We start from the raw sequence: 18,685 nt of genomic DNA, 5'->3' as shown, positions 1-18,685 counted from the left end.
AAGCGCCCCAAGTGAGCGACACAGAAACTATTTCAAATCTAGTATTTCGCAACGACATTCTAATAGAAATAATAATACTTTAATTTATTATAGGTTTACTATCACATTAGATGGATCAAATGAGGCGAATTGTGAAAAATATTTTTTCATGGCAATTTATTGATTGGTCTTACCTATATAAAAGTTCACTAAATTGGCATTATACACCGAAATTACACAATTCATCCATCGATATAACATTAATTTCTGCACATAGAGTGTCATTTCTCTAAAAAAGAAATACCCATTTTACATTGGAAGGTTTTAATAGGCTGTTAAACTCTGTGCCTTAAGTACAATATTACATAATGATGCATTTTTTGTTCTCAGAGCAAAGGAATACAAAGTAATAAAAATAATTTATATATCATCTTGTATTAATTAGGAATTTATTCACCACACTTCACACTTGTGGGTGGGATTCATTGGAGATCCGTCTGGGCAACTGAAGTCTTTCGCGAAGTCTCGCATATTGCTCAGTGGTCCGAGGACGCGGAATTGGGCGGGAGAGTGGACGCCCGTGGTGATTCTCATCTTCATCGACTCTGGGCGATACACGGAACACCAAGTCTGAGCTGCAGAGATCCAGAACATCTGCTGTGGTGTGTAATCGAGTCCGGGAAGCTTGAGTTCCGGTCCGTTCTTCTCGACCCACTTCTGATAGGCCAGATATGACTCCTTGATGCCTCCATTGTCCGCAATGTTCTCCCCTTGTGTGTTGATTCCATTGAGCTGCAACAATAAGGTTCAGTCACACTTTCACTCTTATCACGTCCCTCAATTGTGCGCGCCAGAAACTCACCTGCAGTGTTGTGGAAGGCTCGGTGTAGTTGCCGTACTGGTCAATGATGCAGGACGCCTTCTCCAAGTACGCCTTCTTGGTGTCGGGCTCCCACCAGTCCACGAGATTGCCGTCCAGGTCAAACTGACGTCCCTGATCGTCGAAGCCGTGAGTGATTTCGTGGCCAATCACGAATCCAATAGCACCATAATTCATGTAGCGAGGACGATCGGCCGAGAAGAATTGACCCTGGAGGATTCCTGCTGGGAATTCTGCAGAAACGAAAAAGAAATGCGTGAATTCTCAGCGGATCACCAAAATTAATGTGTGATTAACATACGAATACTATTCTCGATGGATGAGTAGAAAGCATTGACGATGGCAGGACGAGCATGAGTCACCCAGTCGGTCTTGTTCACGGGCTGCCTCAGCTTGTTGAAGGCATAGTCCGTTCCGAAGACATTCATGGCCAGCACGGATTCCAAGTACTTCGCCGGATCAATTTTCAGATCCTTGTAGTACTCTTCCAATTTGCTGTTGTCCATAATCTCATCAGGGTACCCAATGTGGGTGGTCATAGCCTTGGCCTTTGCCAATGCCGCCTTCCTTGTCTTGTCGTCCATCCATGGCACCGTGGTGAGGATTTTCTGGAACTCCGAGCGAATGCCGTTGACCATCTCCAAGGCGGTTTTCTTGGCGTCCTCTCGGAAGTGCTTGCGAACATACAAAGCACCCACGGAAATCGGGAGGCTGCAGAAGGTCAGAAATTGAGAGTGCAATTTAGCACAACGTTTTCCACACACAAAATAATTCACAACATCGATGTAAAATGGTAATACAATGAGAAGAACTTCGTGAGAGAATATCTCCATCACCTTCGCATCTATGAAAGTGTCTTATCATGCTACTTTTCTAATATGCACACATCATTGTCTCAAGAGAGTGCAGCCAGAAAGTTCTGTTCTAATTAAAGCACCAAAGACAGCATTCATTAACTGATGGCATACCAATGATAAGCCAATATATTATACATTTGCCAGCAAAAGCTAATAACAAGGCTAAGCACACGTACACAAGAATGCATTTTAGCCATCTAATTCCTTGTCCAATTTGTTCTTTTTTTCCACTTTACAAAATAAATACAATTTGACTCCTCACTAGACTACAATCCAAATTATAATTACACATCCGTACCCAGTCTCAATATCATCGTCATCATCTTCCCTGGAAAGTGTTGGAAAGAGAGAAATAGGCTAACCCATGTTCATCTGGATAGGCTTTCATAGGGGTCACAAGGGCAATCTAAAGGACATTTTTAGCCAACTCCTTCAATATATACGCTCAATCCACAGGTGAGACAAGATTGCACCACCTTTAATTGAATCTCACCTGCCACTCGTCATGTCCACGCACTCCTTCCACCTCGGCTCCTGCTCCTGTTTGCCGCTGATGGCCGTGCTGTACACGAGTTGCCTCTTGCGCAGTTCTTCTGTGAGGAAGAAGGACGAGAAGGCCGAAACTCGCCACATCATGTAATTGGCGATAGTCCTGAGGAAGAGAACGATGTTCGGTATTCACAATAAATTTCATTTAATCAATTGAGTATAAATATTTACGCATGTGCGTGCGAGAAATTCCATTTGTAAATGTAAATAACAATGTTGTAAATTTCACGGTATTTAGAGACCCATTCAATAAAAAGAATTAAGATCATTGATTTTATATGTGTAAGTAAATACAGAAAGAGTAACATTTTATGCGCGCTTTTGTGGAAACACTATAACTGAGCTTTCCTAAAATAATATTACTCTGCGATGGAAATTCTATTTGCTAATGTCAATTGAGTTTCCCGATAATCCCTTATCTATCTTGTTGATGGTGTTTGGATTTGGGCAAAGTCATTACCTCTTTGGCGTCTCTTTGAGAACCGCTTCCAAGTCCTTGAAGAAACTGGGGACGCTGATGATAATCGTCTCCTTCTCCGCGACCTTCAGACTTTCCGGAAGGATGGCATTGATGTAATCCAGCCAATCAATATAGTTGTACGCCTTCTGAACTTCCGCAATAGTCATTGGATTGTAGAGTGTTGTTGCATTGCGTCTCTTCTCATTCGGCAATGATATCTGCAAACGTGTGAAGAATTAATATTACGACATCGTCAAACATGCAAATTCTCTGATTTAGTGTACATTAGCTAATTTAATTTCAAACGCCAGTGACTCGTTCAATTCCTTCTCCGCTCGTGATCTTTCCGCGCCATAAATCACCGCCAGATCCACCATGTAGCTGTAATAGGCCTGAACAATCTTATCATCCAGTCCCTTAATCAGGTATTCGCGACTTAATCCCAGAGCAGATTGATCCAACTGAAATGTGGGGAGAGAAAGCAATTAATTTCCTCCTCAGCAGCGAGAGTGAGATTGCGAGAATTACATCAATTGTCCTCTGGGTCGATTTCTTCAGATCGATTCCCACACTAAAGTCCAGAATGTAGTCCACACTGTATCCGTACTTGCGGAACTTCTTTACAGCTTCCACCCATGACCAGGATTTCTCATCCCAGGTATCGCCACGAACCGCTGGCCATCCGCCCAGGGCATCCATAATACCTTCAAGTGGCTTCAGGCCTCTTTCTTCGATCAGAGCTGCAAAGGTGGGAGTTGGAGAGTGAATTTGTGGGTCAATCTCTCAGGTAATGTTTTATAGAGATAGATGATTAAACACACTTTTGTTCATGCAGGCTTTGAAGAAATCTTTCGCCAACCGGAACGGCTTGGCCTCATTTGACGCTGATTCTTCGCTCACAAGCGTCCTCAACTGCTCCTGAAGACGATCGCCGATGGTCGAGAAAGTGTTCACTGACACCTTCTCATCCGGAATATTGGTTTCCTTCAGGAAAGTTCCGCAGGCGAACGTGTAGAAGTCATCGCATGGTTCAATTTCCGGGTCCATGGCGTCCAGAACACGCGAAGCTATTGAAATATTATATAGTTATACAATATCCATTGTAATCCTCTGTGTTCTGCAACCTTGATAGCGATACCAAAACTCAACAGAACACACACAAACAAGCACACTGAAGATAGGTAAAAAAATTAATCTCTCACCCGTGTGAATGCAACCGGGTGTTAAGCAAACATCTTCTTGATTCTTGTGGCTGACATGGTTGGGAGACTGCTTGTGTTCATCCTCGAGCATTCCTGGATTACCCTCTAGTGCTTCTGCGGTGGTTTTTTCTATGGCATCTAGACAGAGATGATCAATTAATCATCTATTCTCTTTGGCAATGGCTTCATCGTGGCCTTTGAATATTTTATCTGATGCTCAAGACATATTTCAACGTCTTCTCGCTTATTTACTAGCAATATCTAACAAATTGTTGGCAAAAATCAAGCTGAAATGCTAATTATTTTCACGAGACACTGCTTGCCTCATTGTCCCCACTTGAATTTCCTCGAGGAAGAAAGTAAATTTAATCGAGGCGGAGATCAATAATTATTAGTTGAATTAGTCAATATACACAAGGGAGAAGAGAGAGAGAAACAATTTTCAAGTTCATCCAAGGATGAGAATTTATCACGCACGCCATATGATATCATCGCTGTGAGTTTACAGACGTTCATTTCAGAATCACCAAAGCGATAATTGTAGTTTGATCTCTTCTGAGGGTATCATCAATGCGTTTCAGTGTTAATTGCTTGAAATAATATTAAGACAGAGAGAGACAGAGAGAGAGGTGCCTTTGCGAAATGTTTTACGGGCCCCGTGCAAAGCTGAATTGCTGAGGAATTTGCGAAAAGCTTCTTCTGCAAAGTGTAATAATTTTCAGAGCTCGGGGAATGTGAGATTGAGTATTCACTTCGCGTATATCAATATATACCCAAATATCCACCATAGAGTGTTGTTCACCTTTCTTCGTCCAAGATGTGCTCTCTGGTGTTAAGTTTGCGCGCAAAGAATGGACTTCAGAGCCAAAGAACCTGCTTTGGGTAAAATTTTTGCAACCTTTTTTGAGTTTATTGGACAGAAAAAAAGACAGTCGCCTCGGGCAAAGAAAACATTCACTCGCAGGTGAATGGTCACTGAACGATGATGTTGCCAAAGTCCAATCTTTCTTCCCGAATAATATTTTTCTCTCTAGAGATTCTCTTTCTACGCCTTATAGTCCTATCTGTCAATATGTTTTTGCTTTTTGGCAAAAATTGTAATTTAATGTGTTGTTTGTGATTCTGTCGCAACACGAGACAAAGCCAAAAACTCACGTCGAAATTAATGCAGCAAATTAAGATGGTGATTGGAAGACAATGAAGACAGTGATTGAGGCGATGTGAAGCCTCCTTTTCGCTGTCAAATAGATTTTTTGGGTGAGAATAAAATTTCCATACGTACTTTCACGTCTGCTGTCTGCTAGAGCCAAAGACACGAGGGCGATTATTAATGCCAATATCGCGATCCCGGCAACAACACTGATCAAAGTCAGTGCCCTCTCCAACGCAGTTCGGCGCCTCCACCAACTGGGATTTCTGTAAATCGTATAGAGAAAATTAATTAAATTCAATTTCTACAGCGGAACATAATTACAATAATCTCAATTGAGTGCGTATTTGAGTTATGTGTATTACACAATGCGTTTGAATTATCTCTGAGCATTTTGCTCTTTTAATCCACCATTCAAACACTCCATCTCGTGCCACTCACGAAATGCATTAAGTGAAGACGTTGAAGACTTGTGTTTCACTGGATATGAACAATTGTTATACATACTTTTTTTCTTATATCTTTATGCAAATTACTTCTGAGAATGAAAATAGAGAAATTGAGAGGAGGTTTTGAGGTGATGAGAAGAGAGAAGAAGAAGAGCAGCGGTGAAAATAAGGCGAAAATCGCAGTGAAAATGCCATTTAATTTGGTGAATGCGAACATCTGCCCTCTGTATCTCGCTACCTCTTTTCTCATACTCAACTTTAATCCACCCACGAGAATCCACGAGGTGATAAATGAACTGAAAGAAGATGATATCAAACGCGCGTGTCTCGTCATCAATTCACGGACATAACAACTGAAATGCTTCTTGGATGTTGGCCCGATGAAATCTAGGTTTCTGTGTTTTATTGCGTCGCCAGTGAATTCCCTACATTCAGATTAATTCATCAATCTGTGCTGGAAATCTCAAATATTTCCATATTGATGGCTAATCTACAAGCTGTCCAACATAATTCACCACACTCTCTCTCTTTACATTCTAAACACCTGAAAGAAGCCGCTCAAAACTCAGCCCAAAAAGTCACAAATAAAGAAATGGCAAATTACAAAATTTACAATTTCCTTCCAGTATTTTTACCTCAGGCATAATTGTGATGCAATTATCGTCAGATGTTTTTTATCTGCACGAATATATGTTACTTCCACATAGCGAGCAATCAGTGAGATGAATGAAGAAAAAAAATCAAGAGGATAAGCATCAATTTGTTTGATTTTTTTAATGTTCCGCATTAAATTTGTGGAGTAAATACGAAATGGTTAATGTTGCCCACAATTCACCAACAAAGTGAAAGAAATATACATGAGATTTATATCTCACGTATTTTTTTTCAACTCACCGCGAAGATTAATAGCTCAACGAGTTCAACCTTAACTTGTAAATTGAATCAGGAAATTTTCCTTGAAATAATTTATATTTTGACACACTGTCCGGGATCAAAGCTCTGAAGACCAACAAAGATTACACATTCGGAGTGTGATTTAGGGTTTAAGAATGTTTTGAAGAGATAAAGAGGTGGTAAATTCCCCGCAGATCTCATTGCGAAGAGAAATTAGGTAAATCATATTAATAGTTTTGATTGTAGGACAAGCTGAAACATGTGTTTGGTTTTCTTTCCCTTAAATTCCCAATTAAAGGGCATGATTTTCATGTCACATTGCAACTTACTTTCCCAAAGCTTGATACCGGATTGAGACTTCATTGTCTATTGATGATGTATGAAAAGCACTGACGTGCGTTGGAGACATTCTTCTTGTACACAATAATATTCACAGTTTTCCTCGCGAATCTATGCAATCTATGAAGGAAGAAATCACAGCCACTTGCAACTTTTCATTGAGTAAAAAGAAATAATGACTTCCAAGTGCCACAAAATTTTTATTACAGTCACGCGATATTTATGCACGAATTCATACTCGATATTATTGCCCAGATGCTATTTACAGGGTGTTTTCATAAGAAATTTCTAGTTTTATTTATCAACTTTTCTTACAAGGATCGCAAGTGTAAATCAATAAAATCCACACGATTTTATTAGTCATTAAATAGCCAAACTTTTTTCACCACTCACTATGTACAAACCACACACACACACTATAGAATCTATTGACGCAAAAACAATCTAAGAGACGAATGAAAATCATAAAAACCCTCATAATATTGTACATAAGCCCCCCTCTGCTCTTCAATATTATTAATTGCTTGTGTGGCAATAATAGAATGGTAAATTTTTTGCTTAAGAGATTGAAAAGAGATGAAATCATGAGAAAACGTGCACACGCACACATCACTTAGTGGTTTCTGACCTTTTATGTGAAAATCTTTTTATCGCTGATTACAATGTGTAAATTGGCAATATTGTGTAGATGAAAAAAAAACCACCGCCAATCCCCGCGACATGTGTCGTGTATTCATATTAGTTGGTACACCGCGAAAAAAAACGAGAATCAACTGCGAATGGGAATTTGATTATGTCCATTTCTGGTCGAATTACGCTTCACATTTGATTAATTCCCCACTCTCGACGCGCTTTATTTAAAGCTCAAAAATATTTATGGGCAATAGAAGAGCTTCGCTAAATCTTTTATCACGTCACACTGAAATTAATCCAATTCGTCACTGGGTAATTGTGATTGATTAGTATTTGTGGCGTTTTCATCACTATCAGCACGAGTCGGAAGCAATATTGGCCAATTTGGGTGGCGATAATAGCCAATTAAACGGAAAAGTGAAGAAATATTTCCTCAAGCAAGCACTTTTTTTGTGCACCTTCCTGAAATATTGCCCATGTGCATAACGAGGTGTGTCCAATGCAAATAGCAAATTAAAAAACATAATTGTTTGGTGAGAGAAAATGGTGAAAAAGAAATAAAATATGACAAAACATTTAAAGTGTGTCACGTATTGTTATTTCACTCAACTGCTAACAATATAATTTCGAGACCTTACACACAATTTTTGTCTCGTGCATTTATTTTGGAGTCAACTTGGGAAAGTTACATGAATTCGCGGAAATTCGATTTGTCCATCACATTGACAAATTTTCAATTGCAATCACTCTCTCTCTCTCTCTCTCTCTCTCTCTCTCTCTCGCTTTCCGTTTGATAAATGCCCTTCCTCTGTGTGGTCACACTTTCTTAATTTATCAGCCAAAATTGATTTCGCTCTACGCACAAACGAGAGATTAATAAACTGTCCGATTTTATTCACACTCTTTCTTCCCCACCGACAGAGAGTGTCTTTGAGTGCGATTATTTGACCTACAGACAGCACAATGCAATGTTGCACCATGCGAACAAATTGGGAGAAATGAGAACAATTTTCCACTATTTGCGACTCTACACCACGGAATTATCGAGCACAACTAAACTCACAGGAGCATCTCTCGACGTCAACTGTGAAAATTTTGCCACAGAACTTGATTGCGCCCAGTAAATAATATTTGCAATAAAGCACCCAGTCTGTTTCCTTCGCACACAAGCGCACGGAATAACCTTTATCACTGAACACAATCTGTACTGAAAGCCCGCGAGCGTGATAAGAATATTTGAAGAGTGGAAAAAAGGCATCAGGCAGCTTAATAGCATTTACCAGCCCAGATGTTTGATATTGAAAAGTAAATTTTCACGTGAAAGTGCCGCGCACACATCCTCTCGCTCTCCAGAATGATACCAATTAGGCAATTTTCCTCCAACTTGTTCGTAAAGTCAAACATTTACTTTTAACAGTATACATGGAGAGCGACACTGAATCACCCACGAAGGACACACATTTGGATATCTTTGCCTCTCGCAGTGCCACAAAAAGAAGAGAAAATTGCCGAGGAAACACCACGTGAAGTAGATTGGCAGTGGAGAAAGGCATTAGAAGTTGAAGCTACAGATATTGGTGACAATGGCGATAAATAAAGAGGATGCCACTTGAGAGAGTGAAGCAATAAAAAAGTTTTGTCATAAACGAAATCTGCGACTATTTTCTCCCGCACTGCTGAGAATGTGTGATAAGCCATGGATATCGTAGAGAAATTGCAAAGCATCCCCGACTATCTCTCTGCTTTCTCTCAATTTTCTCTCTCTCTCTCTCTCTGTTTTCTCACATAAGAACCTAATGGCATTATTTGTACATAGAAAATCCTCTCTTTCGCCACTGTATACACACAGCGATGCCTTCGTGTTTACTACTCGTGCAGAGGAACAACCTTGAATTGGTAATGCTCTCCAAATGCTGGCAGTTAGAATAGGGATTACTTGTGTTTCAGCTCTTCGGTAGTGTTACCCAGAAAAAGGCAAATGTCATCAAACTAAGCCTGGAATGGATGTGTTGAGCAGAGCTACAAGGTATCTCTAGTCACGAAAACATGTGTTATTTCCAGTCTAGCCGGCCGGTTATTGATCTGTTATCATAATGCTACTCTCAACACACATATTGCGCATTATTTAAGACGCCAAATACTTTAAGGACATTTTAGTATATAAAAGGCATGCCTTATTGAATGATCAATCAATTGAAATTGATCCAATATCGATTTAATGCATGAATGAGCAGTGTTTTCTTGAAAACCCGTTCACTTAAAGGGTTTATGTAATAGCTTAATTGTTCGAGTATCTGGATTTTCCTGATAAAACGTCCGGAATAACCAGTGTATGCAAATAATAATTCTACAACTAACACCTTGAGGAAGATTATTGATATACTTTTTTTTAACTATTAATCACCCTTCCATTGTGGAAGGATGAGAAAAAGCTAAATACACTGCGAATCCCAAAGTCACATTAAACACAAAAAAGCTTTTACTTATCGTGTTTTTTGTAAAATTCCAAAGACACTATGTGAAATTTTCAACCAACGTTCCGACTTTATTTGCAAAAATGCGCAGCAAAAGTGCCCACGACTCTTGTTAACAATACAATTCACTGGGCATTAATACTTCGAAAAAAAAAACAGGTACGATAATTCGAGATAAATATTGCACTCGTGGTGTGAATAAAGTACATACAAAATGTGTGTGCTTGTGTGGCTTGTGAATTCTCTCGAGGTGAAATTAATTAAATATTCCAATCAGGTGAAAAAATTAAGTGTTACAGTGTCATTTGCCTTCGAATAAAAAAAAGAAACTCGATTGATAAAAATCGACAACCAATATAAGTTATAATAAAATCTGTTTCCCTCTTTTTGCACCAAAAATTCGTCTTCCAGCAGTAACTAAAAAGTTTGCAATATTTTTCCACACTGCGCGTTGTATATTTTGTGAAGCCCATTAAGGAATAAGAAGAAAAAAAGGTGGTTTGAGGTTCTCTTTTTCCCCCCCAAACACCACAATTTGTGAACGTGTGTGGTTCATAAATACGAAGGAAAATTGCTTGGCATTGGCATTGATTGCATAATTTTACAAAAATTTCTTTATACACTATAATATCCATGATTTTATGTTATTCTTTCAACACTGACCCGCTGATTTTTATACAACGTCCATGCAAATTTCCTGATGCCATATTGACAATAAACTTTAAGTGTTTTTCGCGCACACCCAAAATGCTCTCCACCTTTTTTCGCAGCAACATCAACTTTTTACCGTTTCACCGTCTAATTAATTCTATGTATACCCAAAAGTCCAACCCAAGTGAGGAGAGAGAGAGAGAGGGAGAGAGAGCGCGGTGAAGAGCGCGAATACGCCGTTCCGGAGAGATGAGAGAACAAAAGTGGGAGTGGGAAGTTGAAACTCTAAATACCTTGAATTTTTTCCGCGCATAAAAATGATTGATTTAGCATCAATCTTCTAAGTGATCTTACAGAGTGTCTCTGAAAACATGTCTGAAGAATTGAGCAATTTGTAAATACTTTAAACTAGATTCTTGATTGAGATTACTAGTGAACAGTCACAGATTGTGAAGTTTTTCTCTTCGTAAGCAGTAAAGAGAGAGAAAAAAACACAAACAAATTGTTTTCCGTACAATTGGTTCATAATTAATTGCAAGCGTTAAAAGACACTTAAAGCTAAACGACATTTTTCTCCCCTTTCAGCTATTTGCACTATTTACTCTTTTATGAATTGTAAAGTGCGTTACAGAATGTGATCAAATTGCGGCGTCGGCGATGTGGAACAGTTGGTATAGGCCATGCTGTGAAAAGAATTCTAACCACGCAGACATAATATGTTTAGAAGAATCACTATATTGAAGTAAGACTTATATTTTTTGTGCAATCTCGGGCATCACAAGCTCTTGACTATGATTGAGAGTTGGCAAATGATTAAGCAAGTTTCATTTTCATGGGCTATAAAATGCAAAAAAAAACTCTAAACGTACAACAATTAATAATATTCCCCAGCATATATAGTCAATGTGGTCTGAAGCGGTGTCAAGGTGAGTAGATATACAATGAGAAGAGTTGGATGTGATGTGATTTAAATTTGCATAAATTTCTCCACTCTTGTTCAAATAGCAATTGTCCATTATTTTCGATATGATTGAAGAGAGATGAATAACAAGCAAAAATTGAAAGATATTTTCTCGGTGAAATATGAGAAAATTGAAGATTAGGCACTCACTGGCAGAGAGGGTGGAGCAGAAGAAAGTTTCTAATGATAAAGTAATGCTGGGCAGGTGCTTAATTTCCATTCAAAAAATCATCTTTCAGTCGCTGTGCGTTATTAATAATCGCTTCGCAGGAGGATTTCTCTATCATTTCCTCATGAAATAAAAATAAATCCATGACGAGACGACTTTTTCTTCACTCCCCAACAAAGATAGCAACAATTTTTTTTTCCACCGCATCGCAATCATAGAAATCAATTTCAAGACAGACAAGAGAGATGAAGTTAATGCGATGAAGCCTGATGCTTTGCATACTCACTTGATTACAGTCTGCATTGCACTTGTCATGACAGCACACGTGAAGAATTATCAATTGTAATTGTCCCCTTGCGAGAATAACTATTATTTATGATTTCAGTGGAGAAACAAAAAAATAAAATGACAGTGAAAAACTGGATAACAACCAAAAAAATAGTCTAACACAGAAAAAGAAGGTATAAAATCACTATTAATCACTTGAAGTTGCTTTGAACATTAATTCTCAAAATTGTTCCATGACTTGTATATTTTTATTTGATGTTCCTCTCGAGACGAATATTTTCACTATCGCTGTGATGCTCTTTTCCTAAAATATTCAACAATCACTCATCTATGACAATAATAATCACAATATAGCGTAATTCCTACTGACTAACAATAAAGCAAACAATTTTCAAATTTCGGAATTGTACTCTTGTACATACTTAAGTACACTAAATGAGAGTCACCAAAACCAAACTTGTGTTCAGCAAACTTGAAGAAAATGAGTCACAAGAAGAGATGATGCTACTGATGAGATGGGAAGTCCATTCGACTCAACCGGTCTCACTGAACTGACTGACTTCTTCCATGCATTGGCGGTTTTATATAAATTTCCCGCGTCGCGTCACACTTGCGATTCAACGTTCGTATATTCCGCCGTCAACATGGCTCTAAATGAATTATTGTACGCCCCGCATACCTATACAAAATGTTTTTCTCTTCATTTTCGAAATCGTTTAAAAGGTAAACACACAGCAGTATGGAGAGTGAGAGAAAAAAAGGCTTTAGTGGCAAAAAGACACATTGAAAATTGGCCAAAAACACTATATAATTATTAATGCGAAGAGTCTCGAGGCGTTTTTTTTTTATTTTTTCGCATTCTCAAGATTTTGATCACGATCCTTTACCCTCTAGCTGAAGAAAACAAACATAAATTCTTTCAAGTTCAATCAACAAAATTTATCACGCAGACAGAAAAATAACAACATTTAAAGGATATGGGATATTAACCACTATAGTGGTTAAGCATTATATGTATTCATGCAGATATGAGAGAGGGTGTTTTATCCAACCATACATACAATATATGCAATGCAATTTCTCTCCGATGAGATTTTATGCACAGATTATTTTAGAATAAATTCTTACACTGAACTAAAAACACATATTTTAGTAATATTTGATGAAGATGACATTCAAACACTAATGATTACTTAAGAAATTTGCAGAAAAAGAGTGATTATTGCTAATTCTGAGATGCTCAAGTGCTGTGCATTTCCAGACACAACTTCCAGACTTTCTAATTGCAGCAAAAGGAAAGTTTTTCGTCAAACACGCCAGTGCATTCTATTAGGAAGTCATGTGACATACTTTATATTTCTACTTTCAGCTATTTTTCCCGTGAAATAATTTATAAACACGAATTAATAAATAAATCTCCAGAATACGACCAGTAACGGTTAAATACAGCTATATCCCACCAATTTTACAAATTCCCCACACATCGCCACCGGTGACCTCTGTAGTCGGCGGTGGAAAGTCTTATCTGTCACTTCATACGCACGTGAATTTCTGAGGTTATGTTATATGGTTTATTTTGCCGCGTGATTTTTCTTGTTGCTCTTTTTTTACGATAAAGCTAGGATAAAGCACAGTCTTGGTCAGAATAAAGAAAATAGGGCTAAAGGAGAAGTTTTTTAAGTCATTGTGTATTAATTATGACCTCAGTCACCCGCTTGCACGAGGTAGAATAAAATTTTTATGATTGTAATAATTATTACAAATTCATTCACCACACTTCACACTTGTGGGTGGGATTCATTGGAGATCCTTCTGGGCAATTAAAGTCTTTCGCAAAGGCTCGTAAATTGCTCAGTGGACCGTTGACGCGGAATCTACCAGGAGAGTGGGCGTTCGTAATGATTACGATCTTCATCCATTCTGGACGATACACCTCACACCAAGTCTGAGCTGCAGAGATCCAGAACATCTGCTGTGGTGTGTAATCGAGTCCAGGAAGCTTGAGTTCCGGTCCGTTCTTCTCGACCCACTTCTGATAGGCCAGATATGACTCTTTGACACCGCCATTGTCCGCAATGTTCTCCCCTTGTGTGTTGATTCCATTGAGCTGCAACAATAAGGTTCAGTCACACTTTCACTCTTATCACGTCCCTCAATTGTGCGCGCCAGAAACTCACCTGCAGTGTTGTGGAAGGCTCGGTGTAGTTGCCGTACTGGTCAATGATGCAGGACGCCTTCTCCAAGTATGCCTTCTTGGTGTCGGGCTCCCACCAGTCCACGAGGTTTCCGTCCAGGTCAAACTGACGTCCCTGGTCGTCGAAGCCGTGAGTGATTTCGTGGCCAATCAGAAATCCAATAGCACCATAATTCATGTAGCGAGGACGATCGGCCGAGAAGAATTGACCCTGGAGGATTCCTGCTGGGAATTCTGCAGAAATGAAAAAGAAATGCGTGAATTCTCAGCGGATCACCAAAATTAATGTGTGATTAACATACGAATACTATTCTCGAGAGCTAAGTATAAGGCGTTGACGATGGCAGGACTAGCACGGGTCAACCAGTCGGTCTTATTCACGGGCTGCCTCAACTTGTTGAAGGCGTAATCCGTTCCGAAGACAGTGACGGCCAGCACTGATTCTAAGAATTTCGAAGAATCAATCTTCAGATCCTTGTAGCACTCCTCCAATTTGCTGTTGTCCATAATCTCATCAGGGTACCCAATGTGGGTGGTCATAGCCTTGGCCTTGGCCAATGCCGCCTTCCTTGTCTTATCGTCCATCCATGGCACCGTGGTGAGGATTTTCTGGAACTCCGAGCGAATGCCGTTGACCATCTCCAAGGCGGTTTTCTTGGCGTCCTCTCGGAAGTGCTTGCGAACATACAAAGCACCCAAAGCAATCGAGAAGCTGCAGTAGGTCAGAAATTGAGAGTGCGATTTAGCACAACGTTTTTAATATAGACGCTCAATCCACAGGTGAGAGAAATTGCACCACCATTGACTAAATCTCACCTGCCAGCCGTCGCATCCACGCACTCCTGCCATCTTGGGCCCCGCTGCTGCTTACCGCTCACGGCCATGGTGAATTCGAGTTGCCTCTTGCGCACTTCTTCTGTGAGGAAGAAGGCTGAGATGGCAAAATTTCGCCCCATCATGTAATTGGCGATGGTCCTGAGGAAGAGAACGATATTCTGTATTCAAAATAAATTTGAAGAGGCTCAGTGACCGTTTAGTGTAAGGCGTTCATCCGTGGCACTAACAACACTGAGAGCACGAATTTCTTGTCGTTCGGCACTGCCAATGCTCTGGCTTACGCCTCCTTACCATGTTTTCTTTCTGTCTTCTCATACATTTTTATATCGAGAGTTAAAACAAAGCCCGACATTTTGTGGCAACACGTGTCTTAGAAAAGAAGACCTGGCCACGATCTTGATCTGCTACAATATGGAATTTGTACATATCGATTCACATCTTCAATCCATTCATCTGCGATGTCATCGATACAATATCGAACACATACAACACATTTATCAAGACAGCTTGTTGCTAAAATAGTATGATGTGTACACTGATCAAGCACTCACTGTAATCGTGGACCAAGGAATACAATATAATTTTATTTAATCAATTGAGTATAAATATTTACGCATGTTGTGTGTAAAATTCAATAAAAAGAATTAAGATCATTGATTTTATATGTGTAAGTAAATACAGAAAGAGTAACATTTTATGCGCGCTTTTGTGGAAACACGATAACTGAGCTTTCCTAAAATAATATTACTCTGCGATGGAAATTCTATTTGCTAATGTCAATTGAGTTTCCCGATAATCCCTTATCTATCTTGTTGATGGTGTTTGGATTTGGGCAAAGTCATTACCTCTTTGGCGTCTCTTTGAGAACCGCTTCCAAGTCCTTGAAGAAGCTGGGGACGCTGATGATAATCGTCTCCTTCTCCGCGACCTTCAGACTTTCCGGAAGGATGGCATTGATGTAATCCAGCCAATCAATATAGTTGTACGCCTTCTGAACTTCCGCAATAGTCATTGGATTGTAGAGTGTTGTTGCATTGCGTCTCTTCTCATTCGGCAATGATATCTGCAAACGTGTGAAGAATTCTCATTACGACATTGTCAAACATGCAAATTCTCTGATTTAGTGTACATTAGCTAATTTAATTTCAAACGCCAGTGACTCGTTCAATTCCTTCTCCGCTCGTGATCTTTCCGCGCCATAAATCACCGCCAGATCCACCATGTAGCTGTAATAGGCCTGAACAATCTTATCATCCAGTCCCTTAATCAGGTATTCGCGACTTATTCCCAGAGCAGATTGGTCCAACTGAAATGTGGGGAGAGAAAGCAATTAATTTCCTCCTCACCATCGAAAGTGAGATTGTGACATTTACAATAATAATCCTCTGGGTTGATTTCTTCAGATCGATTCCCACAAGAAAGACCAAAATGTAGTTCACGCTGTATCCGTATTTGCGGAACTTCTTCACAGCTTCCACCCATGACCAGGATTTCTCATCCCAGGCATCGCCGCGATCCACTGGCCAGCCGCCTAAATCGTCCATAATCGTCTTTAGTGGCTTCAGGCCTCTTTCTTCGATCAGAGCTGCAAAGGTGGGAGTTGGAGAGTGAATTTGTGGGTCAATCTATCAGGTAATGTTTTATAGACATAGATGATTAAACACACTTTTGTTCATGCAGGCTTTGAAGAAATCTTTCGCCAACCGGAATGGCTTGGCCTCATTTGACGCTGATTCTTCGCTCACAAGCGTCCTTAACTGCTCCTTGACTCGATCCAAAGTAATCATGAAGGTGTTCACTGACACCTTCTCATCCGGAATATTGGTTTCTTTTAGGAAAGTTCCGCAGGCGAACGTGTAGAAGTCATCGCAAGGCTCAATTTCCGGGTCCATGGCGACCAGAACACGCGAAGCTATTGAAATATTATATAATTATACAATATTCATTGTAATCCACAGAGTTCTGCAAACACACTGAAGATAGATATAAAATTAATCTCTCACCCGCGTGAATGCAACCGGGTGTTAAGCAAACATCTTGATTCTTTCCTGGACTACCCTCTAGTGTTGCGGTGGTTTTTTCTATGGAATCTAAACAGAGACGCGGAATATTATTTAAATTCATGAGGGAGAAGATAAGAAGAACACAAATGAAGTCCGACATTTCGCGGCGCTACGTGTCTTGTCAAGACCAAGCCACGATCTTTATCCCATCACACAGTGAGGGACTTGCATACATCTATCACACCGATCACATTACAATTGGTTCGAGCAGTTCTCACACATATGCACCACAACAGACTTTGGCTAATATAACTAGAATTAAATGTACAATCAAGCACCACTTTCGTCTTATAAATGAAATAATTGAAACGAAATTTTGAAGTTCATCCAAAGATCAGAATTTATCACGCATGCGATATAATATTGTCTCTGTGAGTTTACAGACGTTCATTTCAGAATCACTAAACAGACAATTGTCATTTGATCTCTTTTCGGGGTATCATCGAGGCATTTGATCATCACTGAACAATGATATTTTTCTCTAGAGATTCTCTTTCTACGTCTTATAGGACTGTCAATATGTTTTGCTCTGCTAAAATTGTAATTTAATGTGTTGTTTAAATAGATTTTTGGTTGAGAATTAAATTTCCATACGTACTTTCACGTCTGCTGTCTACTACTGTGACTAGTGCCAAAGCCACGAGAGCAATTATTAATGCCAATATCGCTATTACGGCAACAATACTGATCAGAATCAGTGCCTTCTCCAGCGCAGTTCGGCGCTTCCACCAACTGGGATTTCTGTGAGCAAAAGAAAAATAAAAAAAATAAAAGAAGAGGTTTTGAGGTGATGAGAAGAGAGAAGAAGGAGAGCAGCGGTGAAAATAAGGCGAAAATCGCAGTGAAAATGCCATTTAATTTGGTGAATGCGAACATCTGCCCTCTGTATCTCGCTACCTCTTTTCTCATACTCAACTTTAATCCACCCACGAGAATCCACGAGGTGATAAATGAACTGAAAGAAGATGATATCAAACGCGCGTGTCTCGTCATCAATTCACGGACATAACAACTGAAATGCTTCTTGGATGTTGGCCCGATGAAATCTAGGTTTCTGTGTTTTATTGCGTCGCCAGTGAATTCCCTACATTCAGATTAATTAATTAAATATCGAATATTTCCGTATTGATGGCTAATCTTCAAGGTCTCCAACAAGTGGTGTCGAGGTAAATAGATACACATTGAGAAGAGTGATGTGATTTAAATTGGCAAAAATTTCTCCACTATTGTTCATTTGATTTATGTATCAATTGCCCATTTGTGAAATGATTGAAGATAGATGAAAACAAGCGAATTGAAAGATATTTTCTCGCTCAAGAATGAGAAAATTGACGATTAAGCACTCACTTGCAGTGGGTGGAGCACATTTGATTTTTCTCTTGAGACGAATATTTTCACTATAGCTGTGATGCTTTTCCTAAAATATTCAACAATCACTCATCTGTGATAAGACAATATAATCACAATAGCGTAATTCTTAGCGACTAACAACAAACAATTTACAAATTTCATAATTGAACTCTCGCACATACTTAATAAAGAGGTACACTAAATGGAGTTCACCGGGGTCACCGAAGCCAAATTTGTGTTCAGCAGCTTGAAGAATGATTCACGGTCACAGAGGAGATGATGCTACTGGTGAGATTGGATGTCTAT

General features: G+C 39.4%; 2 protein-coding genes across 10 annotated transcripts; both read right to left on the bottom strand.

Moving 5' to 3' along the window:
* Nucleotides 1-398: 398 nt before the first annotated feature.
* LOC132257491 (neprilysin-2) lies at nucleotides 399-12,486 on the bottom strand. 9 transcript variants are annotated; one of them, XM_059754422.1, is made up of 13 exons: nucleotides 12,358-12,486; nucleotides 11,934-12,239; nucleotides 5,210-5,343; nucleotides 3,928-4,065; nucleotides 3,547-3,792; nucleotides 3,254-3,465; nucleotides 3,010-3,186; nucleotides 2,726-2,943; nucleotides 2,210-2,368; nucleotides 2,015-2,044; nucleotides 1,161-1,570; nucleotides 842-1,092; nucleotides 399-771 (listed from the first exon to the last, which is right to left on the bottom strand). In XM_059754422.1, the coding sequence occupies exons 2-13, from the start codon at nucleotides 11,960-11,962 to the stop codon at nucleotides 433-435; spliced, it is 2,343 nt and encodes a 780-aa protein (XP_059610405.1). In that variant the 5' UTR covers nucleotides 11,963-12,239; nucleotides 12,358-12,486; the 3' UTR covers nucleotides 399-432. The 9 variants fall into 9 exon arrangements, with proteins under 9 accessions (XP_059610405.1, XP_059610406.1, XP_059610407.1 ...); XM_059754423.1 differs by having other exon boundaries at nucleotides 11,934-12,013; XM_059754424.1 differs by having other exon boundaries at nucleotides 11,934-12,000.
* An 890-nt stretch (nucleotides 12,487-13,376) lies between these two features.
* LOC132257308 (neprilysin-2-like) lies at nucleotides 13,377-16,858 on the bottom strand. Its single transcript, XM_059754166.1, has 8 exons — nucleotides 16,633-16,858; nucleotides 16,340-16,551; nucleotides 16,096-16,272; nucleotides 15,812-16,029; nucleotides 14,946-15,104; nucleotides 14,432-14,841; nucleotides 14,113-14,363; nucleotides 13,377-14,042 (listed from the first exon to the last, which is right to left on the bottom strand). The coding sequence occupies exons 1-8, from the start codon at nucleotides 16,856-16,858 to the stop codon at nucleotides 13,704-13,706; spliced, it is 1,992 nt and encodes a 663-aa protein (XP_059610149.1). The 3' UTR covers nucleotides 13,377-13,703.
* Between the last annotated feature and the right edge of the window lie 1,827 nt (nucleotides 16,859-18,685).

This window comes from Phlebotomus argentipes, unplaced genomic scaffold, assembly GCF_947086385.1.
Source record: "Phlebotomus argentipes unplaced genomic scaffold, Phlebotomus argentipes genome assembly scaffold_4, whole genome shotgun sequence".
In the NCBI taxonomy this organism is placed as follows: domain Eukaryota; kingdom Metazoa; phylum Arthropoda; class Insecta; order Diptera; family Psychodidae; genus Phlebotomus; species Phlebotomus argentipes.
This window is presented reverse-complemented; position numbering and strand designations above follow the sequence as displayed.